General features: G+C 49.3%; 1 protein-coding gene across 11 annotated transcripts in view; it reads left to right on the top strand.

The window, feature by feature from the left end:
- The window catches only part of FARP2 (FERM, ARH/RhoGEF and pleckstrin domain protein 2), a 92,794-nt gene that overhangs the window by 9,139 nt on the left and 58,748 nt on the right, over positions 1-24,907 (top strand). For all 11 annotated transcript variants that reach the window (XM_032638625.1, XM_032638624.1, XM_032638623.1 and 8 more), the window contains one exon: positions 1,327-1,543. In XM_032638625.1, the coding sequence (XP_032494516.1) occupies positions 1,355-1,543 (189 nt within the window). In that variant the 5' untranslated portion in view covers positions 1,327-1,354. The remainder of the gene's footprint in view (positions 1-1,326; positions 1,544-24,907) is intronic.

Below are 24,907 nucleotides of genomic sequence, written 5' to 3'. Positions count from 1 at the left end.
TTCACCGCATCTGCATTCTTTTTTTTTTTGCGGTACACGGGCCTCTCATTGTTGTGGCCTCTCCCGTTGTGGAGCACAGGCTCTGGACGCGCACGCTCAGCGGCCATGGCTCACGGGACCAGCCGCTCCGCGGCATGTGGGATCTTCCCGGACCGGGGCATGAACCCGTGTCCCCTGCATCGGCAGGCGGACTCTCAACCACTGCGCCACCAGGGAAGCCCCTGCATTCTTTCTTGATTAAACATCTGACATTTGTGTTTGCCATACTGTGTTTAACCATTAGGTATGTTTCTTTAAGTTGACTTTCATACATAAATACACGTATTTAAGAAGGGAATTGGCCATAAATAGAAGGTAATTATATTAATAAGGACGACTAAAAGCAAGGCAGTATGACCAGATTCTAGCGGGCACTGAGCCTGTCCTTTGGTTGTTAAAAAACAATGGCGTGATTGGCTCTGTTCAACTTAACAGCTAAGAACTGGAGACCCTTCCCCGGGCATGTTGAGGAGGGTTGAAAGGGCACGAGCGCCTCCCGGGGCAGCTCTCTGACCCTTGCAGACCCTCGGTGTCGTCATAGGTGAGGAGGGCGTGGGTGGTGGTGACCACAAGGGTATTATGAGGACGGGACAGGGCGGGTGCTGGGAAGGGTGGCACGTGTGTGCTCCCCGTGATGTGTGCCAGGCTGTCACTCAGCACCAAGTCTGAAGTTACCTCCTGAACCACTGGTGGCACCCACTCCAGCCTGGTGACACAGCTTAGAAAAACCAGGGTGTGCAAAGCGGGCAGACAGCCTGGCTGTCTTCATCCACCTTGCTTGGCATTTTCCCCACCATGTCAGCAGAGGTGGGACCCGGGACCCATGCTGGCACCATGCTGTGTGTACCCCTTTCCCTTTGCTGAAAAGCGCTGTCCAGCACACAGAGTGTGTGGTCAGCACGTGAATGTCTGGGCTGGTGGAGGGAGGAGGTGCAGGGCCTCCGGGTGGTCTGGGGAAAGAGAGGCAGGCGGCTGTGGGCCTCCCCTCCCCTGCCGGTGGGCAGAGATGCTGCGGCTCCTTCAGAGGGTCTGGGGGTTAAATGAGTTCACGCACTGCCAGCTTGCGTGCACCCCAGCGATAGTGGTGTTGGGGCGTGTTGCTGTGTATGCTCGCCAGTCGAGGTATGAGGAGAAGATAATCTTTCTAAACTCGTAATTTTGATGTACGTTAAGACTCGTAGAAGGGCAAAAACAGTGCAGAGAATTCTTGTGTACCTGACAATTTTCTTACGTTGTTTTAATATCGAAATAACTGGGGATAATTTGGGGGGTTTTTGTGTGTTTTAGTGCATTCCTCACTCTTAGCTGGTGAAGAATGGGGGAGCTGGAAGGAACCTACCGCGTCCTGCAGACCCCAGGGACACGCCTAGGCGCCCAGACCCCCGCGGGCGTCAGCACCCTCGAGCCTGGGCATGGCCCCTCGGCAGCAGCGGCGTGGCCAGCGGCCAGGACGCCCATCCGAGTGCAGCTGCTGGACAGCTCCGTCGAGGTGTTTGACGTTGAGGTAAGAAGCAAGATTCCTGGAGGCCTAGTTCCTCGCGTTTTCTAGAAGTCGGGTAATATTTGGTATTATGTACCAAACTCCATTTTGCTGGTTAGACTTTGCCTGTTTATCAAGTCGCCCATGAGTGGCTGGGCTGGTAATAAAATCCTTGGGAACTCCGTCTGCGTTTCCCCTTTTAGTTTGGGGAGTGGTGTTCTCCTGACTTAAAATTCTGACGTAATGTGGTCTTGACATTCTTCTCTTTTGAGAGGCTGGCTGAGAGCCACGCAGTGCAGACTGGAACCAGCTTGTCTCCACCCAGCTCCTGGTGGCTGAGCCTCTGGGTGAGGGAGACCCCTTAGCCTCGCAGTGTGTCCTCGTCTGAATGTGAGGGTGACTCAGGTCCCCGCTTCCCAGGGTGGCTGGGGTGAGGGCAGAGCACTCAGCACACGAAGAGCCTGGCACAGCGCTCGCACAGGGCTTGTCTTTCTAGGTCAGCAGTAGGAACATTTTTATTGTGAAAATTCTCTAATAATACATTGCACTGATAATGTTGGCAAAGACAGTTGGATATAGCAAATGTTTGAAAACATCTTTTCTGATTTTCTAAATGGCGATAGAATGAACGTTCTTTTAAAAAATTAATTATTTTCATAAGTAATGCAGGAATACATTCTTTTTTCTAATATTTTTATATTGGTTTAAAGTAATACCTTTGGAAGCATCCCCTGCTCTTAATGTCACAAAGTAAAGACGAGAGAATGAACTTAAACGTTAGCAGGAGGTTTATTTATGCTTGGGGAGAGGTCCAGATGCTACACAGAAAATAGAAAGATGGTCGAGGAGCTGTGGGCCCGGCGTGAAGAGGCCTAGCGGAGGCCTTGAGGCTCCCGCAGAGCCTGATCGCAGGATGCCTTGCGTGAGAAGGCAGAGGTGAGGAAGGAGGTGAGCATGGTCGGGGGCGGGGAGCGGAGGGGAGAGGCCAGCTGGGGGGCTTGAGGAGTAGAGGTGCCCTCCTGCTTGGAGCCCAGGGTACACCTGGAGTGTTCGATGGCAGGTATCTAGTGCCTAGATTCCTAGTGTCTGAACTCAGGGAACCCTGAATGCTTCTTTTAGGTCTTATTTGAGGAAGAAACCAGATGTCATTTCGTCAGGGCAGTGGTAACTGGAACTGGTAGGGCCTGTCTGTCCACCTTCCCAGGTCACTCCTGTGTTGCAAGAAGCAGCCTTTGCAGGGCGGGGAGTTGGGAACAGGCCACCTTTGAGCCCTGAAGGGGGGGACTGGCTCTCGGTCCCTATCTTACTGTACTCGGATGAGTCACCTGGAGAAACAGGTTAAAGATCTGGGAATTAGCTGGGCTCCCACCTCTCTTCCGGCCAAATGTTTGGAAGAATTCCCACCATGTAGCCGTCCTATGATAAACACATTTGCTATGGTCTAGGCTTAAAAGAGGTTCAGATTTTTTGAAAGAAAGGAAGGAAGAAGAGAAAAGAAAAGAATTGCATTAGTTAGGGTTTACTTTTAGAGCATCTTTTTCTGGCCTGCTTAATGGTCTTTATCAACTAAACCTAGGACCAGAAAAGGAAAAAAAGCACACATTTATTGTTGAGTCATAAATAAGATGTAATCCTTCTCTGAGAAATTCACTTTTAAATCAGAGATAGCATTTTATAAAGGTTCAGAATATAGAGAGCGTGTCGAAGTTTTAATAAATTGAGATTGTTGTTTCTTTTAACCGAATAGAACCATCGTGTTTGGTATTTTGATAGACCTGGCAGAGTTACCAGAAATTAAAGAGTCAGATTGCTGTTGTATATCCCGAGTTGGATGGGGTCCTTTTTAAATTGTGCTACTCACTGATGCATACCTTTCAGGAGAAGTTAAAACTCAATGTATTTTTTCGTAAGTTAGTTGTATTCTATTTCTAAGTACCCTAGCCGTCTACAACTGTATCAGTTAGCTTTGCTGAGTAACCCGTCACCCCCAAACCTGATAACTTAAAAGAGCAAATATTTAATATTTTCTGCATGTCTGAGTGTTGGCTTGGAGGTTCTTCTGGTCTGAGTGCTGAGTCGACTGTCTAGGATGGCCTCGCTCACATGTCTGCGGCCCCAGCTGGAACCTCTCTCCGTGTGGGACCTCACTCTCCAGCGAGCTGGCGTGACCTTGTGCACATGGTGATGGGAATGCGCTCGGGGGTGGCAGCTGTGAGGTCCCTGAGGCCTAGGCTTGTAATTCACACGTGTACCTTCTGCCGGGTTTGGCTGATCAAGCAGGCTGCCAGGCAAGCCCAGGTTGAAGAAGTACCTGGAGTCTGTGGCCATTTTCTGCAGAGGCTCTCACACGGCTGCTGCCAGGGATCAGATGCACAGTCCCTGGAAAGTCTCTGAAGCTCTGGTATCTGGTGTCAGCGGGCTGGGCGGGTTTGCCAGATGAAGCACTTTGTGGGGCCTCCTCCGGGAGGGGCTGCTGGAGAAGGTGCATCTGCCCTGCTCCCTTCTCCCCAGTGTCTCCCGTGGGCCGCCGTCGCCAAGATCCGAGATGCAGAGCCCAGTCTGGGTCTCCCTGGGCCTACCGCCCCTGCCCCACCATCCCTGGTCACTGATCTTGTCTGTCGTTCCCCCGCCCGCCCTGTACAGTTGGACTGAGAGACACACTGTGGTTGGGTGACTTTCGCTGTGGGTCTGTGGGTGGTATAGACTTGAGGTGCCGGGCAGTGAGGTCCCGGGGCGGATGGCCTCTGTTGGTGGCACAAAAGGCAGGTCTTGGGGAAGACGCCCCCACCCTGGAGCTGGCCGGGCTCTCCTCCTGGAAGGCAGGTCCTGGGCGGCGAGGCTGCTTCCGTGTTTGGACCAGTGCCGGTAAGTGCGGTCGACCGAACGGAAGCGAGGGTGAGCTTGGGTAACGTGCTTTCGTTAGGAGACTTTTTAGTTTTTCCCTCTATGGCAACGTCTTCTGACGCTAGGGATTCAGGTGTCGTGTTTTGTGTGTCTGGGGTTTTGGGGCCGTCCACACCGATTTTACGGTGTGCTGATTTGGTTTATTTTTTACTAAGTATTCTGCAGTATTTTCGGCAGACTCGCAGGGTTGATGTGCAGCCGGTGACACCTGGCCTGGTGTGGCCTGTGTGGACTCCCCTGGTTGTTACTGAAGGTTTATTCTTAGGGGAAGAAGGTGACGTTTAGTTATTTTTGAAACGGCGTCTTCTGCTGGTGCCTGTGGCTCTTCACAGGCAGAGTCTGTGGCTCATCGTCTCCTGCTGCTTCAGCAGCTGAGGCTGCCCTCCCCCAGCCCTCATTGCCTTCCTTCCGAGGGGTGAGCGCATCCGCGAGCCCCCGGCTCCGTCTGTCTCCCACCTGCGAGGGCGGTGACGTGAGCTTTGCTTACGCCAGCTCAGGCCCCACGATACCGGCCGGCGCTCTGAGAGCCAGAACCGCTGGCCACACGGGAGCCTTTTCTTCCTCTGGCTTTCTCTCTCTTGGTCTGCAGTCCTGCTGCCCCAAAGTCAGGGTGACTGGAAGCTGGAAGCTGGGGTCTGTCTGCTTTTTCCTGAGCAGCACTGGATAAGCTGAAACTTTCTGGCAGCTTTATTGGGATATAACCGTACAGTCACCCACGTAAAGCGTGCAAGTCAGTGGCTTTTAACGTAGTCACAGAAACGCGGAGCCATCACGCCGGTCAGTCTTAGAACGTCTTCATCCCTCCCCGTCGGAAACCCCATGCCCTTTAGCTGTCGCCCTCGCAGCCCCAGCATCCTCAGTGCCCCCCAGCTCTAAGCAAATCGTGACCTGGGTCCTGTTTCCACAGACCCCTTTCATCTGAGCAGAGTCGTACGTGGCTTTTTGTGACTGGCTTGTCACTTAGCGTGGTGTTTTAGGGGTTCATCCACGTTGTTAGACGTCGCAGCACTATTTTCCTTTTTGTTCCCCACTCGTCAGCTGGTGGACGTCCCACCTTTGGGCTGTTGGCGAACGTCGCTGCTGTAAACATTCAGGTACAGGTTTTGTGGGGACATGCGTTTCCACTTGTCTCGGACAGACCCCTGGGGGTGGGACTGCTGAGTCGTACAGCGACTGTCTGTGATCGTTTGGGGAACTGGCAGACTGCTTTCCAAAGCAGCCGCACCATTTATATCCACCAGCCACTTTATGAGGCTTCCAATTTTCCCACGTTCTCAACTACACTTACTGTTCTTTGACTTTTTGATTCTAAACATCCTAGTGGGTTTCAGGTGGTATCTCGTTGTGGTTTGAGGTGAAATTTTTAAAATTTTTAATGGCTAAAGATAGGAAGGTTTTCAGCCCAAAAATATGGGAATTGTACCATTAAAAATTTATCTTTGGGGCTTCCCTGGTGGCTCAGTGGTTGAGAGTCCGCCTGCCGATGCAGGGGACACGGGTTCGTGCCCCAGTCCGGGAGGATCCCACATGCCGCGGAGCGGCTGGGCCCGTGAGCCATGGCTGCTGAGCCTGCGCGTCCGGAGCCTGTGCTCCACAACGGGAGCGGCCACAACAGTGAGAGGCCCGCGTACCGCAAAAAAAAAAAAAAAAAATTATCTTTGGGCTGGTTCCTTGGATAGATTATGAGTAATTGTGGAGTTAACCGTCTAGCTGTGGCCCAGTTACCACACGTGGAGTGAACATTTCTACATCCCAGAGTTGTGAGGACCACAGAGAAAGCAGGCTGAGGGCAGGCCCTGGAGGCCCTGGGAACTGAAGCTGGTAGAGGAGCGGGAGCTGCCGTGTCAAAATTTTTAAAACATTTTAAAGTTTCATTTAGACTTTTACTGACACTGTATTTATTTTTATTTATTTTTAAAAGATGTATTTGTTTGTTTATTTATTTATTTATTTGGCCTGTGCCGGGTCTTAGTTGCGGCATGCGGACTCTTAGTTGCAGCACGCAGGATCTAGTTCCCCAACCAGGGATCGAACCCGGGCCCCCTGCATTGGGAGCATGGAGTCTTACCCACTGGACCACCAGGGAAGTCCCCTGACAATTGTATTTTTAAATCAATATTTATCTCATTTGTAAGTACTAGCTGCCAATGTCTACGATTTACTCTCATCCATTTGGATCATTTGCTTTAACAAACTTATGTTTATTATGATTACGTATGATAATGAAGTAAGATGTACTCTGTGGTTCTTTATATTGATTACTAGTTTGTGTCCGGAAGGGCGCAAAGAAAGGGGGAGAAATCTGATGGATTCAGGGTGGAACTTCAACTCTGTCTAATTTTAAGTGATGTTTGACATTTACTGATGGGATTTTTAACTCCCTGAAGGTCAGTCAGTGACCAATTTTTTTTTTTTCTTTTTTTTTTGTGGTACGCGGGCCTCTCACTGTTGTGGCCTCTCCCGTTGCGGAGCACAGGCTCCGGATGCGCAGGCTCAGCGGCCATGGCTCACGGGCCCAGCCGCCCCACAGCATGTGGGATCTTCCCGGACCGGGGCACGAACCCGTGTCCCCTGCATCGGCAGGCGGACTCTCAACCACTGCGCCACCAGGGAAGCCCAGTGACCAATTTTTTGATCTAGTAAAATCATGATTTGTTTTCAGTTAATTAAATGAATTCTGTGGTTTTGAAATTAGAAATCTGACCTCAGGTCTGGAAAGTTTTTTTTCTCAGCTGTAAGAGAAACCATCTGGAGGCCGTGTGTCGGTTCGATTGTCCTGCGTGCAAAGTCAGGGAGTAGAAAGTGTCCAGCTCCTTGCCCTGTACGTGTGAGCAGTGTCCATGCTGCCCTGGGAGCAGCAGAGGGGCCGAGCTGGCGGTCCTGTCCTCCCTGGAGAGGCCTCCCCTCGACTGCAGAGGGTGCGGCATTGGGGACAGGGCACGTTCCTGCGTCGCTGACCACTCATGGCGGGTTTAGGAATGGACGTCACCTATAGCTTTTCTGTTATCTGGAGTCGGTATTGCGGAAAGAGTGATATTTAGTGATTGAGAGAACAGTCTGGGATGTGGTTTGGGTGAGGGAGACTTCACCCACGGGAGTGAATGTCATGCCTTCGCTGGCAGGCGTGGTGGAGTGCTAATGAACGTGAAGGTTGCTCACGTTTCCCCTTTTCTTAACATCCTCAAAAGTTTCAGAGTGGGCTTTCTTTCTTTCTTTTTTTTAGAATTGCAAAAGCTTTAGCTTAAATATGTGGCAAGTAGGAGGACAGATTCTCAGCCATGAAGTCCCATGCTGGAGGACTTGAAGTTGCTATTCCAATAAACACTTAATGTTTTCTTTCTGGCCAGGAAGAAATAACCAGAATTCCGGAGAGTACCATAGCCAGACGTCTGTCGCTGCTCCTACACGAGCGCCCTAAATATGGCAAAGAAACCGCCTGAGAGCTTATTTTGGTCAGATCTCAGAGGAAGACGTTAGTAATTCAGCATCTGAAGTTTGGCGATAATATAGGCTTTATATAAGAGCTCTGTGTGTCCCTAGTATATGCAGCAATTATGTGATTCTGCCCTAGGTTTTGAAACCTATTATTTTGTCTTGGAAAATTGATCTGTGTTTTGACCCTGAAGCCCAGGAATGTGGCAGGGTGGGACGAGGCAGAGGTGTGGACGTTTACCCAGTTGTGGTATCGAAGCTCCAACACACGTGTACGCACACGCCTGCACACGGACATGCCTGAGGGTTGGCACGCACAGTCTATGTTGGATGACCCCGCGATGATGACCGATGACAAATGGAAAAGAATCGGGAAATGTCGCCGAGGGTAGACCCATCCCCACGGTTGTGTAATGGAAGACAGCAGACTTGTCTCAGGGTCCCAGCAGAGGGTCATAGAAAGGAAACTTGCCCATTGGGTTGTCTTGACTTGCAAGCTGTTTCCTGAGCCCTTAAGACACGGGACGGGTTTATGTCGTTGGCAACCCCAGCAGGAAGCAGAGGCAGAGTGAGCTGCCGGGTGACACAGCTGACCTGTGACCCCACCCCACCCCCTGGCTGTCTCCAGAACCCTTGCTCTTATCCACATGACGCTCTCATTTACTGATCAGAAAGAATTTGGTTCTGTTGTCCTGTGTTCATAGGAGGCTAGAAGAGCTGACCTTGTACTTGTTTCACTGATTGGGCCCTTGAATCGCTGTTCCCGTTCAGCTTCCACCCCTTCCCAGAAATTCCCGATGCCTGCACTCTTGGCCCAACTCCCCACAAGGAGGTGGCCCGCCTGAGAGTGGTGCTGCCTGACCACCGAGGCCTCCCGGGCTCGCACGCTCGTCCCTCTCCCTGCAGCCGCGTGGGGCACGTTAGGACCAGGTTTTAAATCTCAGCCCCTCACCACCCGATGGCGTGAGGAAGGGCCTTGCTCCAAGTCTGGGAACGGCTTTGCTCAGGGGCCCCGTCCGGACGTGTAGCCAGAGCGGGGGTGGGGGGGGGTGACGTCCGCGCCTGGCTGCTCCTGCGGGGGGCCACGTGGGCGGGGAGGCTAGAAAGGCCCAGAATCCTCCTCTGTAGGCCTTCGCTCGGCTGCCTGACACACACCCCATGTCCTGCCCCCCACGTTGAGCTGTGTAGCCTGGCACACCCCAGGGCTTTCTGCACTTACTAGAATCCGCTCTGTTCGGTGGTGAACAGTGTCTGGATGTTAGGAGCAGTGCTGCTGCGGATGCTCTTGTGTGTGTTGCCGCGTGCGCTGGTTTCTCTAGGGTGTGTCCCCAGCGTGGACTTTGTGGTTGTAGGATGTGCCCGTTTTCACCCTGCCCAGGTACGTGGATTGCTCTGGAAACCCGTTAGGCCGTCTCACGGGCCCTTCGTCCACACAGGACCACTGCCAGCCATCCTCTGATCCTGTGGCCTTTCTCCTGCTGCTTCCATCCACGGGGGCTGCTGCCCAGTGTGGGCCGCTGGTGGGCCTGGCCCCGGGGCTGTCTGCATCCCGTCCTGATTCCTGTCCCTAGCCAGGTCATCTGAGAGCGCTGCCGTCCTCCTGGTCCCCCCACCCCACCCCCTGCAGCCTCCAGTGAGCCTTTCACACCTACTGCACATTCGGGTCGCCAGGGCCACCTTTAAAACATGCCGTGCTGCTGAGGAATCCTCAGGTGATTCTGGGCAGGATGGGCGGCCGGGGTTTTGAGAAGAGCTGACGGGTTCTGGAATGTGTGCCCTCCCCCACCCCGGGTACCCTCTGCTGACCCATTTCTCCTGACCCTCATTTCTTCCCTCCGTCCATTCATTCAATCCCTGAACAAAACAAACACACCCTCCCCTCCCCCTCCCCCACCCCTCCCCCTCCCCTCCCCCTCCCCCTCCTCTCCCTCCCCTCTCCCCTCCCCCTCCCCCTCCCCCTCCCCTCCCCTCCCCTCCCCTCTCCCCTCCCCCTTCTTTCCCTCCCCTCCCCTCTCCCCTCCCCCTCCCCTCCCCTCTCCCCTCCCCCTCCCCTCCCCTCTCCCCTCCCCTCCCCTCCCCTCTCCCCTCCCCCTCCCCTCCCCTCTCCCCTCCCCCTCCCCTCCCCTCCCCCTCCCTCTCCCCTCCCCTCCCCTCTCCCCTCCCCTCTCCTCCCCTCTCCCCTCCCCTCCCCTCCCCTCCCCTCCCCCTTCTTTCCCTCCACCTCCCCTCCCCTCCCCCATCTTTCCCTCCCCTCCCCTCCCCTCCCCTCCCCTCCCCTCCCCCTTCTTTCCCTCCCCTCCCCTCCCCCTTCTTTCCCTCCCCTCCCCTCCCCTCCCCTCCCCTCTCCCCTCCCCTCCCCTCCCCTCTCCCCTCCCCTCCCCTCCCCTCCCCTCCCCTCCCCCTTCTTTCCCTCCCCTCCCCTCCCCCTTCTTTCCCTCCCCTCCCCTCCCCTCCCCCTTCTTTCCCTCCCCTCCCCTCCCCCTTCTTTCCCTCCCCTCCCCTCCCCCTTCTTTCCCTCCCCTCCCCTCCCCTCCCCTCCCCCTTCTTTCCCTCCCCTCCCCTCCCCCTTCTTTCCCTCCCCTCCCCTCCCCTCCCCCTCCCCTCCCCTCCCCTCCCCCCTTTCTTCACCTCCCCTCCACCCACCAGAAGGTATGGTGTTCCACAAGACTTCCTCCAAGCTCTACTTCTCAGTGGAGCTTTGCGAGGTGGTAGCAGCCACACAATTCATTTTCTAAGAACCTAATTCTGTGTTACTGATCACTTTCAGTTAAAGAAAGTAACCAAGATTCTCCAGAAAGCTGGCTGGAAGATTACAATTCTCTCTTCTTTCAAGGAGAGTATTCTGTGTTTTCACTTGTACTGTGTTTAATACACGTTTTTTCCAAAGTTTATCTTGCTGTTTCACGAATAGCGTGTCCACCAGGATTAGCACTCGCACCGGTGCTGATTGGTCCGCTCCCTGGCAGTGCTGTGCCACTGGCAAGGCTCTCGCGCAGCGGGTAACTCAGAGACCAGCCAGGATGGCACACAGGGTTCCTGATGCCAACTGTTTGGGAGGGAGTTCAGCTGATTGTTACAAATCACACGTGTCCCTTGTAAGAAAATGGAAGATGGGGAAGGCCTGTAGCCAAGAATTACCACCCAGGAAACAGCCAAGCACAGCGTTCTGAATATCCTTCCACCCTTTTATCTGTTCACATATATTCATTAAACACACCTAGAATCAAACCACATACATTTGTTGTCTGTTGTTAAACTTAGCATACTGTTGAACATGTTTCTGTATACTTTCTCCTTAAATTTTTAATGACTACGTAGTATTCTAGTTTTCAGTTTCTTTGTGATAAATCTTTATACACATTCTGGATTTTTCCCTGTAGATGGATATCTGGAGCTGGAGATTCTGCATCAGTGGGTGCTGTACGGCCCTCGGGGAGCCCCACAAAGGGCAGAAGCACTTTATACCCCCCAGCAGCACCTATTATAGTTTTTAATGAAATCTCCAGTTTAATAGACAAAAGTTATGTTTTTTAGACACAGTTTTATCAGACTTAACTATTTTGGTTTTGTTTTGAGGGTTTTTTTGTGTGTGTGTTTGCTCTTTTTTTTTTTTTTTGGTAAAATAGATGCAGGAGAGATTTACCACGTTAAACACTTTTCAGTGCGCAGCTCAGTGGCGCTAAGTCCAGTCTTGTCGTTGTGCAGCCATCACCACCGTCCATCCCTGTCACTCTTCATCTTGTAAAATTGAAGCTCTGTCGCCCTGAAATGCTGACCCACACCCAGCCCCTGGCACCCACCATCCTCCTGTCTCTGTGATTCTTCTCCTCTGAGTACCTCAAATAAGTGGAATCACACAGTATTTGTTCTTGAGCGAGTGGCTTATTTCACTCAGCCCCGTGGTGTCGAGGTTCTCTCGTGTTGCAGCACGTGTCAGAACTTCCTTTTCAAGGTGAATGATGTCCCACTGCATGGATGGCCCACACTTTGCTTAGCCCTTCAAATGCTGAGGGGCAGATGGGTTGCTTCCACAGTTCAGCTCTTGTGACTGGTGCTGCTGTGAACATGGGTGTACAGACATCTCCTCAAGACTCTGCTTTCTTTTCGTTTGGGTGTATATCCAGTAGTGGGATTGCTTAATCACGTGGCCATTCTATTTTAACTTTTTGAGGAAGCCCCACGCTGTTTTCCACAGTGACTGTACCGTTTTGCATTCTCACCAACAGTGCATATGAGGTTTCTAATTTCTCCACATCCTAGCCAACACTGGTTGTTGTCTTTGGTTTTTCTTTCTTTCTTTCTTTCTTTTTTTGATAGCAGCTATCCTGATGGGTGTGGGGTGGTACCTCACTGCGATTTTGATTTGCATTTTCCTGATGGTCAGTGATGTTGAGCATCTTTTCATGGGCTTATTTGTATATATATATCTTCTTTGGAGAAATATCTATCCAGGTCCTTTGCCCATTTTTGAATTGAGTTGCTTGGGTTTTTTGTTAAGTTTTAAAAGTTCTCTACATATCCTGGATCTTAACCCCTTATCAAATATGCAATTTGCAAATTTTTCTACATCATATTAGAAGTTAAAAAAAATGGGAAGTTTAGAGTAAGTATATGGTATTTGAAGTGAAAAGAAAAAGCCAGGAGATGCTGGAGACATCACAGAAAGTGACAACTTACAGTGAAGAAAAGGACAGAAAGTTTATGGCAAGCACAGTCAGGGATTGGACACCTGGACAGGCCGTCGGTGTGCGTTTGTGCCGCTTTCCGTGACCCCATGGCTCTCGGGGGCAGGCAGGTGTGCCTGGGATGCTCCGGGCACCACTATGGAAGCTGGGCCGGGATGCCAGGTGAGACCAGCCTTCTTGCTGCTTATGCTGCAGTAGAAGCTCGAGGATAAACTAGGGAAAGCAGAGCCCTTAGTGCTCAGGAGAGAAACAAAGCAGGCAGGGGCGGAGTGTGGGTACACCTTTAGACAGGAAGGGGTGGAGATGGACCGGCACGTGCAGGGGGTGCAGGGGCCTGGAGGCTGAGGACCCAGAGCTGGGCGTGTGGGTGGGAGGAGAGGGGACGCAGGGGGTGGGTCCCCAGGGAGGCCCTGGCCATCCTGCACTCAGGCCCCTCGCAGCGAGACACATGTGCCAGCCATGTCAGCTGCTGGCCAAGGAGACTGCTTTAAACTCTCCTGTCCTCGACTTCTGGGTCACAGTAATTATGGGCTTTTATTTTCAGCGAGATTTTGACTAGTCTTTAAAAGAAACATGAAAAACATCTGTAGGTGCTTCCCAACTGTTGTTACTGGAATGCTTTGGAATGTCCTTTGCACATGTGTTACGCTTTTGTGTGTGTAATTTTGTAGTTTATGTAACTTGCCACCGTGGCAAAGAGGAGCCCAGCCCTTACTTGAGGGCTTTTTCTGGTGACAGTGAAAATCAGGAAGAAATGTTTTCCTGCTCGGCTCCTGGTCTCAAACCCCTGCCTGGGACTGAGCCTTCTTCAGAAGCTCCCGTGTAGACTTCTGCCGTAGCTTCACTGTTGAGCCTAAAATACCTTTTTCTAAAATAAATTTCACATTACTGATTATGAAAGATACATTCTTTCTTACTGTTCTATTTTTAGATATTTATAATGTTTCCTCGTAATTATATTTTTTGCATTTGTTTTATCCACTAATATGTGGCCTTATGCTTCTTTGCATGATATTTGAATCTGATAAAGTTAGATCTTTATAGCCGAAGAAAAGCCTTTTTTTCCCCTATTAAAGTAATTTTCAGTTTAGACAACTCAGAATGACTTTAAGGCTCTAGACGTTGCTTTCCTTCTGGAAATTATGTTGGAACATGGACTCTTTTAAATCAGACACTAAGTCAAGGATAGTCAGCTTTATAGCTGTTTGCTTCTGGCTCTGATTTATATCAATCCTACGTCTTTTAAAACCATATAAAATAGTAGAAACATATCCTAAATGTAGCAAGGAATCCAAATTGTATTATGAAATGAAACCATAAATTTTACGTAAGTACTGAGATAAAATTTAACTTGTTAGCATATTAACATAAAGAATAAAAAAAGACATCTTGAGAGACTTTGATACACTCTTGCTGAGAGCACAGGCTTCTACAAAGGGTCTTCAATTTTTCCTTATTTAGTGGAATCAGATTAGGAGACACCTAAGAACACCAGAGGAGGGTAAACTTGTTTCGGAAAATTGTTACTCTAAGTTCTGGAAAACTAAAGTTTGTTTGTTTTTGTTTTTTTTAATTTTTATTTATTTTATTTTTGGCTGTGCTGGATCTTCGTTGCTGCACGCGGGCCTTCTCTAGTTGCGGCGAGCGGGGGCTACCCTTCGTTGCGGTGCATGGGCTTCTCATTGTGGTGGGTTCTCTTGTTGTGGAGCACGGGCTCTAGACACGCAGGCTTCAGTAGTTGTGGCATGCGGGCTCTAGAGTGCAGGCCCAGCAGCTGTGGTGCACGGGCTTAGTTGCTCCACGGCATGTGGGATCTTCCCGGACCAGGGCTCAAACCAGTGTCCCCTGCATTGGCAGGTGGATTCCCAACCACTGCGCAATCAGGGAAGTCCCCCAAAGTTTTTATTGCTGCAGATTTTCTACAGTTTAGAAACTGATGCTGTTATTTTTAATTATTCAAGTCAACTGACTTTGTAAAGTTATAGTATTTCGTGTTGATTTTTTTTTTTCTTTTTCACTGTAGAAAACTTTTTATGTATTTTTTTCAAATGATAAGATTAATATATGCTCACAGTAAAAAATTCAGTCAGTCAGTACAGAGGAAAACAGTTAAACGTATTATTCTCCTACACCCAGAAATAATGTCTTTGACACTGTGGTCATGTTACCCGTTTAATCTTCCAGACGGTCAGCCGTGTGTGTGCACGTGGGGTGCAGGTCCACAGTCCACGTCACACCCGTCCACTTGATCACGTAAGCACTTCCCAACGTTTGCGCGTTTACCTGTTTCTCTTTTTACCTGCTGTAGTTTCTGTGTTATGAATCTTGACACCATGTGAATTGGTACCAAGATATTCGTTGTAATATGCTGATGGGCATAGCACTGTTTTCCTCTTATAAAATATGTACGTTTTTTTGGTCTCAGTTGCCTTTTTGGCCTAAATTCAACCATGTATTCTATAAAGTTCATGTTCCCTTACTTTTTGTTGTTGTTGTTTGCCATATTCGTGATTCAACCATGTCATTCTTTTATTTTCAACCTTTCTGTATCATTTGCTTCAGCTGTGTTTCTTGTATACAACCTAATGGCCAACACTGAGTGTTTACCACATTCTGAGTGCTGTTCAGAAGCACTTTGCGTGTACTATTTAATTTCCTCCTTAACCATTAGCAGCATTATTATTAGTTTTGTTTTATAATTGAGAAAACTGAGATACAGGGAATTTTTAAAACTTACCCAGTACTGGAAGTTCCAGCCAGGACAATTAGGAAAAAAAGGAAAAGAGTAAGAAAAAATGAAATAAAAGGAATCCATATTGGAAAGGAAGAAGTGAAACTATCTCTTATTTACAGATGACATTATGATGTATATGGAAAATCCTAAGGAATCTACAAAAAAACACAAAACTATTGGAACTATTAAACAAATTCAACAAAGCCACAGGATACAACATTAATATACAAATATCAATTTGTATTTCAATACACTAGCAATGTACAATCCCAAAATAAAATTAAGAAAACAATTCCATTTACAATGGCATCGAAAAAGAATAAAATACTTGGGAACAAATTTAACAAAAGAACCTCAAAATTTATATGCTGCCTAGTAGTCAACTACTAATTTCTTGAAGGGGAAATCTGTAGTTTTAACCCATAAAAAGAGAGTTTTGAAAAGCCAGTTAGTCACCTGTAGATTTTGAACGAAACTTTTTATTTATGGGGAAAAAAATTCCGAAGGGAATAGCCTAGAAAGGTCTTTTCTTTTCTCCTTTGCAGTATAATTATAAAAATAATTGCAAATTCTCAAGCACAATAAAATTCTAATTAAATTACAATTCACTGATTTTTTAATTTATATGGTCAAATTATCCTCCCTTTTGTATTGTCCATCCATTTTCCTATGTTTTAAAACTTAAACCACAGCTGTAGAGTATTTATGTTGAATCCAGCTACAAAAATATTAACTATTTTTTACATTGCATTTTTTCCTAAAAACTAAACACAATAATATATGTAAAGTCCTAAAATAATTGAATTTTACATTTGTCTACTAGAAGTACTGATTTGTGATAGAACCAGATTTCATGTTCTCTGAAAAGCTCCATTAATTAGAGGGGGAAATGCCTACATGCTACTAAAAACAAATTGAATAAATCCCACTCTGTTTCTGAAAAACATGATCTTTAAAGATGAATTTTAAATGCCAGAATCAAATGTCAGGAGAAACAGATTTTTTTTTTGCCTTCAATGAATAGCTAAAGATTTGGTTTAGAGAACATATATTTTTCACTGGCATTTTAGGATGGTGTTTACCAAAATGTCATAACTGCTTATTTGCAACTGTTCCTCGTGCTTCTAGCAAAGGGCAGTGAAAGGAAACATCGAGCTCAGCTGTGGAAGCCCAGGAGTTTTGCTTTGCATTTCATCCCTCCACTTCCCACCCCTGCTTGGGATGGCCCAGACCTAACCATCACCAGAGACAGCTCAACTCAATTCCAAACACATATTATGAGCCCCAGTGAAACTGTAACTTTAAAACAAACAAACGAAAAAAAAACCCTGTGCACTGAAAACTGTAAAACTACTGAGAGAAGTGAAGGAAGATCTAAATAAATCAGTGGAAAAATATCCCATTTTCATGGATCAGCAGACTTGCTTTTATTAAGATGGCAGTGCTCCACGGCTGACCTACAGATCTATTGTGATCCCTGTCAAGTCCCAGCTGGCTTTTTTACAGAAACTGACAAGGTGATCTTAAAATGTATATGGGAATTCAAGGGACCTAGAATAGCCAAAAACAATCTTGAAAAAGAAGAAAGTTGGAAGAGTCACACTTTCCCGTTCCAAGGATGACTAGAATGCAACAGTGATCCAGGTGGTATGGTGCCAGCAGGAGGACAGAGGTACAGACCACCCTCCGTGCCTGCAGGCTCCACATCACACATTCAACCAACCACGGATAAATCCACGCACACATAACCCGCAGACATGGAGCACCACTAGGGGACTTGAGCATCTGCAGATCTGGCTATCTGTGGCAGTGCCCCTGGATACCGAGAGGCGACGGTATAGGTCAGTGCAATAGAATTGAGAGTCCAGAAATAAATCCTTACGTGAAGTCGGACCCCTCAAACCATACACAAAAAGTAACTCAAAATGGATCAATGACCTAAATGTCAGAGCTAAAACTATAAAACTCTGGGGAGAAAACCTAGGAGTAAATTTTCATGCCCTCAGGCTAGACAGTAGTTTCTTAGATATGACGCCAAAATCACACATGACAAAAAAAAAATAGATAAATTGGATTTCATTAAAAAAAATTGTGCTAGGAATAATACTATCGAGAAAATTAAAGGAATGAGAGAAAAAATTACAATTATACATCTGATAAGGACTTTATCTAGAAATATGTATATATATTTTATGTACAAATTTATTTGGCTGTGTTGGATCCTTGTTGCTGCGTGCGGGCTTTCTCTAGTTGCAGCGAGCAGGGGCTACTCTTCGTTGCGGTGCGCGGGCTTCTCATTGTGGTGGCTTCTCTTGTTGCGGAACACGGGCTCTAGGCATGCAGGCTTCAGTAGTTGTGGCTCATGGGCTCAGTAGTTGTGGCTCACGGGCCCTAGAGCACAGGCTCAGTAGTTGTGGCGCATGGGCTTCCTTGCTCTGCGGCATGTGGGATCTTCCCGGACCAGGGCTCGAACCCATGTCCCCTGCATTGGCAGGCGGATTCTTAACCACTGTGCCACCAGGGAAGTCCCTAGAATATATTTTTTAAAACAACTCTCACAACTCAATAATAAAAGACAAGTAACCCGGTTTACACTGTTGCCCAGGGTCACATGGCCAGAAAGCAGGCACCCGGGAACTCACTCCCAGGTGGTCCCTTTTCCTTGAATAGCTGTTCTCTTCTCTTCTCTTTCCAGAGCCCCTGTTTCTCTGCATCGTGCTCCTATAGTACAGAGGCAGTTGCTTTATTAGCTGTTTTCTAACTTCATGATGAAATTTTGGCCGCAGTTTCATCTGCTGAGAGGCAGCATTCTTCTGCTAAGTGTTCATCTGACTTTTTTTTTCTGTTTTTTTTTCCCCTCCTTTTATCTTGAATGTCTTTGAATATTTGCAGGATTGTTCTATTTTGGTCACCCATCTTTGAAGCAGTTCAGCTGTTCATGGATTAGCTATTTTAAGGGGGTCTTGTATGAGTGACTGGTTGTAGAGTTGTGGACCTTTGGCATTTATGTAAGACCTAAGGCTTGGGGGGAACTCAGTTCACCCCTCATTTTCAGTCAGCGGAAAGCAGCAGCTGGCCTGGGTCTTTGCACGCGGTCTTTCACCCTGGCCTGCGTGTGCCTCATGTGGCTCCGCCTCCTGTGCCTCTCCAAGCCAGAAGGGCCGGGTTTGAGTTCTGCCACCGCTGCCTCTCCCCCTCCTTTTTGCAAACAAGGGGTGTAGGTTTCACCCCCCAAGCTGTGCGGGTCGCGTGACTCAGTGCTCTGTGAGGCTTTCTGCTGAAACCTGTGCCCTGGCGTCTTGTCTGGGCGGGCGTCGTCCCACACCCTCCCACGCCCTCGGGCTGGCTCTGCTGCTGGCACTCCTCCCACCAAGCTGTGATTCAGGCTTTAGCAGTTTCCTAGTTTTGCTGAAAATGGACTTTACATTTTTGTTTCTTATCTTCTTTCTTGATCTTCAGTGATTCCAGCAAGAGATTGAGGAAGTGACAGGCTACACTGCCGTTCTCAGGAGAGTCACTGAGCACCCCTTCCCCCAACCCCTCCCCTCCTGTGTTGCCCCCTCCTGGGATTCCTCTTAGACACGTTTGTGGTTCCCACGTTCCTGAGTCTGAACGCTTCTTCATTACTCCGTCTCGAGAGAAATGCCTCCATTTATTGTCCACACCCATGCAGGTGCACGTCTTACCCGTTCAGTTCAGGCCTCCTGTTGACCTTCAATTTCTGGAGTTATCTTTTTATTTCCTCCTTTTATTCTTTAGTTGCTGTTTTTCTTTCTTCGAAATCTTCTCATGTTACGAATACATTGACCTGTTCCGTTGGCCTTTCTGAGGGTCTTCGTTATGTTTTTAATGACGTTGTTTTGGTTTTGGTTGCCACATCCGCTCCGTCCATCTCCACCGGGAATTCGTCTGTCTGCTTTCCAGGGCGACACCTGTGTTTCAGGAGTTTGGTGTTAAGCATCTGCGCATTCCTGGTTGTCCGTGTATTTTTGCAAATGAAGGTTCAGACTGCTTGGTGTTGGTCCCAGTGACCTTTTTAAAGGTACAGTTTGATTTTGTAGGCAGGTCCCCTCTGCAGGGCCCTGGCTGGGGAGCAGGCAGTCCGCACAGGGGCACACACGTCAGGGCAGGCAAGCCAACCAGACCCTCCTGTTGACGAGGAAGAAAGAAAGGAATCACCCGAGAGACTGGCTGCTCTAGGAGATTCACCGCTAAGGTACACCCTCCGTTTTATTTTTCCCTGATGGTAAGTTAAAGACAAGGAATAAAAAAAATAGTGGGTTGATCGCCCAACTGCTAAAACTCATCAGAAGTATCAGGCTGCTTCCTTGGCTGCCGCCACGGGACATAAACTACGTAAGGATGTGGTGGGGACATGCGGCCTCTTTTACCCGGGTCACCAGCGCCCTCGCTCTGGTGGGAGGAGACGGGATGGTCCTTCCCGGAGCTGGGAGGGGGGTTCCCGTCTCCCTCCTTCTGTGCTCACAACTCAGCCCCTCCCCCCTCCACAGGGTCTTGTTAGGATGCTCATCACGGATTCTGCTTCTCTGCTGTGACCCCCTCCCCCCGCTCGTGAGAGCACCCTGCAGGACAGACGTCTACGTGCCCCTCTGTTTAATGCGCACTGTTCGGCGTTTAAGCCTCATCTGGTTACGAGCTTCTGCCGCCGTCACGTCGCGGCTGTTGTGCTAACTGTGTGCGTTTGGACGAGCTGCAGGAGGCTTGCTGTGGATCTGGCTTTTCCCCCAGTTCTGGAACTCTCTCCTGCCTAGACTGTGCACGCCGTGGGCGTCGTCCAGGGTCTGTGTGCCGAGTTATTCAGGGTCTGGGTCAGGAGACAGAATACACCTGCCCTGTGAACTGGGAAATGCAACAATTGTTAACTGGTAACAGACAGTAACTATGAAGCGGGGAGGGGAGCCCCGCAGGATGCGAAGCAGGGAGTGCAGTCAGCTGCCGCCGCCCCCAAGCCCAAGGCTCAGACCAAGGGCCCCAGGAACAGGCTGCGGGCAGGAGCTGCCCAGCGCTGGGACCGGAGCTTGAGAGAGAGTCGCTTCTGGGCCTCCTGCACAGGCCAGCAGCTGTGAGCCCAGAGCCCAGAAGCAGGGAGAGAAGCCCTCTCTTCCTGTGCTGTCTCCAGCTGGTCAGAGAGAGATGTCTGCAGGTCCTGTCCCAGGGTCACAAAGCCACAAAGAAGGGTGGGCTTGAAGCAGAGGGGCAATAAAGAGATAACTAGCTCACCCGTACTAACAGGTTCTTATTTGGGGATTTAAGCTGTCCTGTTTCCTCGAGTAGTTTCGGAGAAGCTATTGTAAGAGGAGCTGGGGCACCAGCCGATCCACGGATGTGTGAGCTCATTTGGTGCCTCTGTCCAAGGACACTGTGTCCCCTCCCTGATAAGCACACGTAGCAGTGATGTCTTCATGTCCTCCAGCTTCACACAGCTCCTGTGGCCTTCAGCGCAGGAGGGAGTGGGTCTCTGGTGATACAGCATTTGAGGAATATGTGAGAATCTCAGACTTCAGCATGAGCCAGAGTGAGAGGGAAATGCCCGTCAGAAGCGCGGTGACCTTTCAGAGCGTCTCGAATGAATGTGGCTACAGTTTCCTCTGAGCTCACAAGATTATCTTCATTGCACAGTCTAATATTATAAAAGGAAGTTCGGGGTTGATCTAATTATTAGACAAGAAAAATTTCAAGTCCTGAAGCTAGCAGTGGAGATGTGAGTTTCGGTCCAGGAGCAGAGACGGAGGAGCTGTGGTTTGACAAATGAGCTGTAGACGGGCACATGGAGCAACGAGCTGCAGGACAAAGTCAGGCTTTTCAAGAAGGATCTTCCCACGCTGCTAAGACAGAGAAGAAAGAAGTACTTTGTTAGCGAAGCTGCTGTAACCCATTTCCATCCAGACAAAATCTTTAATGGTACTTTTGTCTATGTAGATTTTTAACAATATGCTTTATGTCTAAGCTTGGAGAAGAGCTCTGCCGTTGTGACCGACTGGAAAAATGGAAACGCTGAACAAAATGTCTGTAACCTGTATTTTGTACTTTGGTTGTGTTATTAATGCCGTGTCTCTTCCAGCCTGGTGTCTGAAGCCCCGCCCTGGTTTGGGCCGTGAAGTCGGTCTCTCCGTTGTGTCTGTTGGGGATGCCGGTGCTCAGACGCCCTCCATGCTGGTCAGGCAGCGTCATTCCCTCTGACCATCCGCCCCTGTGGGCACAGACCGTGCAGACTGTAGTCCGACTGATGGTCAGTGTCTGTATTTTTAGGAACAGAAGGTAAGCTCTGAGTATGGAGGACATGAGAAAGCAGAGATGGACGTGTGACAGATACGAGGGACACAGAACAGAGCTGCCATATTGCACCAGCCAAGTCATGGTTGTGACGCTCCTGTAAAAATTGAGAGGAATGAACCTGTAGAAAATTATCTTGGCAAGTAATGTTGAAATACTCTTAAACTACACTGTACAAAACATAGTCCGCGTCTGTGTGTTTGCATAGGTGTTGACGGGAGGGAGAAACCACTGGCTGCCTGCGAGAAGCAGGCTCCCCGTGCAGAGTCCAGGGGCTCCCTGCCCCGTCTGCTGCCTCTTCTGCTCCGGGCAGATGAAACGAGTGCCTCTTTCCAGACACGTGTCAGGAGGAGACTGTGCACACTTGATGAACAAGCACAAGACCTGGACGGACGGTCCTCGGGGGTGGGAGCTCTCTCTGTGCACAGTTAGAAGATATTTTGTGCGGTGCTGACACGGTCGCACGTGTGCAGACAACGCACCCGGCTTGTGCCAGGCGTCCCGTGGGGCAGTGTTCGTACGTGGTTTCGTGACAGCCCCAGAAAACCGTTTCAGGGTAAGAATTATTTATTTTTCAAATGAGGAAAACCCAGGCCCAGCATAGCCACCAAGCGGAAAGCCAGGATTCCAACTCCAGGTCTGTTCTCCTACGGCCGCATGATGCAGCTTGTTCCTTGTGACGAAACCGAGGAGCCGGAAGGTATCTCAAGACAATCCCTGGTTTCTCATCCACATCAGGCAGGGGTGACCAGGCCTGCTCAGGTCACTGCTCTGCCGTTTGGGCCCTGATCGGGCAGCACGCCAATTCTTCTACCTTTCATCATCTTGACCATCGATGATGCCTCTGTATATTTTTAGCTGATATCTAAATTGTCGATTAAACTGTTTCTTCTGGTTTTGTCCTCTTTAGGTTTGGAAAATAACCGTTCAGCATCTTCCTAAAATTCTTCACACGCCCGGGAACTGTGCGTCTTGTGTCACTGCAGGGACAGAGGGCCCAAGGGCAGCTGGGAGCGGCCGGAGACCCGCAGCTCGGCCCTCCCGCTTCGCTTTCCCGAGTCGCGTGCGGCCCACGTAGCACCTCACCCACACCTGATCCTTTTGCTCAGGATGGATTGCCCTATCTTTTAATAAATGACGTTGGCTTGGACTTCAGTATCTATGGTCATGATGGAAGGGGTTGTCCCAGTTATTATGTGATTGTTTCATTAACAGACATCTCAGTGCCTGTCATGTAAATTACTCTGCGCGCCAAAGAACCCCCTGACGCTCTTTTATAATTTAAGTGTCAAGAACCACCTAGTATTTTTTTCCCCAAGGAGAACTCATTCTATTGAAAGTCTCTACACGTGTGGTGAATTGTTAATTATTGAACAAAATTCAGGATATGGTTTCTGCTCTCCCAAAACCTGTGGTCTGTCTCTCATGTTGAGCACTTTGAGAAACGATTGTTTATAAACTGGAATGGGCTGGTGTGTGCGTGAGCGTCACGCTCTCACGGAGACCCACGTTCTGACCCCAGGTCCCTGCGTTTGCACAGGTCATGGGCTCCAGTGAGTCCGTTCCGCGTGGAGCGCCGTGCTGGACTTGGGCTTTTCCGGTGTGTTCTGTTCTGGGTGACCTTTCTGAAAGGGCCCTTGACAAACTGGACCATGCCTGCAGGAGATGGATCAGGGGAGGATTTAGGCAAAGGCATTTTGGCCAAAGGCTGGGAACTCTTTCCAGGCAGGGCCGTCCAGCGGTGGAACCAGGTGCCTTGTGCCCTGTGCGTCCTGACGCCTCAGAGCAGCTCTAGAAGGATTAATGTAAAAGGTGAAAGGTCAGCTTTCAGGAACTCCCAAGGCTGTTTGACCTCCTATTTTCCTTGTGGTGACTTTCGTACCAGGGTGTCACTTGCACAGTGAGGTGTGCAGCCCTTCGTGTGCAGCTTGGTGAGCTGACGTGTGTGCGCTTGCCCCCCACCCCCGGTGGAGATAGACCCCAGGCTCCCTTGTGCCCTCGCCAGCCACTTACAGCCCCCAAATAGCTGCTGCTTTGATCTTTAGGACTATAAAATGGTTTTGCCAGATACTCAGTTTGGTACGGAGACACTCATATGGTGTGTGCGCTGACATTTATCAGTAACCAGTATTGCTGCATGAAGCGTGAAGCAGTGGTCTCTTTTTTCCATCACTGGGTCATATTCCATCGTGTCAACAAACCATATATCGTTTATCCATCCAGTTTGACGTTTCAGCTCTTGTCAGGTTTTGCCTATAAGTGAAGCTGCTGTGAACGTTCTCAAACGTGTGTTTCGCCGTACGTAAGAAGACACTCTGTTCAGCGTACCCCGGGACTGGGACTGCGCAGCCGTAGGGCAGGTCTGGCCGCCACTTTCCCCAGGAGACCTGCAGACCTGCACCCGTATCAGCCTGGACGCGACCTGCATGCGGTTCCCCACGTTCTCGCCAGTGTCAGTATTGCCAGTCCTCTTCTTTTTAGCATCCTGGAGGGCGTCTGGTTGAGCATGTGTTCCCTGACGCCGTGCTGTGCAGCTTTTCTTACTGTTTATTGGCCATTTAGATAATGCTCTTTTGAAAGTGCCTGTTCAGCTGTTTCTGCCACTTCTGTTTAACTGGACTGTCTGCCTTTCCCTTATGATTTGTAGATCTTTAAATATGTGTTGGCTTCATGACCTTTGCTGGACTTTTGTATTGCACATATTTTCTAGTTTGTGACTTGCCGTTTTCCTGTCTTAACAGTGTCTTCTGATGTACAGAAGTTTCTGATTTTCAGGTGGTCCATTTATCAGACGTTCTTTTGTGGTTAAGTCCTTTCTGCGTCACATGGTTCAATTCTCTGGAACCAACAACTGTTCCTGGTTAACTGCCCCTTCAGAGAGAGTCTGTGCGTTTACCTACAGTACATACATGCGTATGTACAGATTTATATCTATATTTATATCCCCCCGTGCAGTGGTGGTGTGTGCGTTGTTCAGCACCCAGGTTTTTTATGCTAACAGTTTACCTTGGCGGTCTGCTCACTTCAGTGCAGAGAGAGCGGCTTCGTCCACCCGCCACAAGGGTCACCGGGTTTGCTGCAGATTTAGGGTATGGTTAATTGTCTGCTATTAGAAGCATTATTGTGACAAATGTTGTTCTATATGCATAGCTTTGCACCTGTGAAATACTTTTTTTTTTTCCTTTGGCCGTGCCACGTGGCTTCCAGGATCTTAGTTCCCCCACCAGGGGTTGAACCTGGGCCCTCAGCAGTGAGAGTGCAGAGTTCTAACCACTGGACTGCCAAGGAATCCCCTGAAATACTGTTTAGAAGTGGGGTTTTTAAAAGCATGGTGTGGAC

This window comes from Phocoena sinus, chromosome 7, assembly GCF_008692025.1.
Source record: "Phocoena sinus isolate mPhoSin1 chromosome 7, mPhoSin1.pri, whole genome shotgun sequence".
Lineage (NCBI taxonomy): Eukaryota > Metazoa > Chordata > Mammalia > Artiodactyla > Phocoenidae > Phocoena > Phocoena sinus.
Note: the sequence above shows the minus strand (reverse complement) of the source record. Positions and strands in the feature narration are given on the sequence as shown.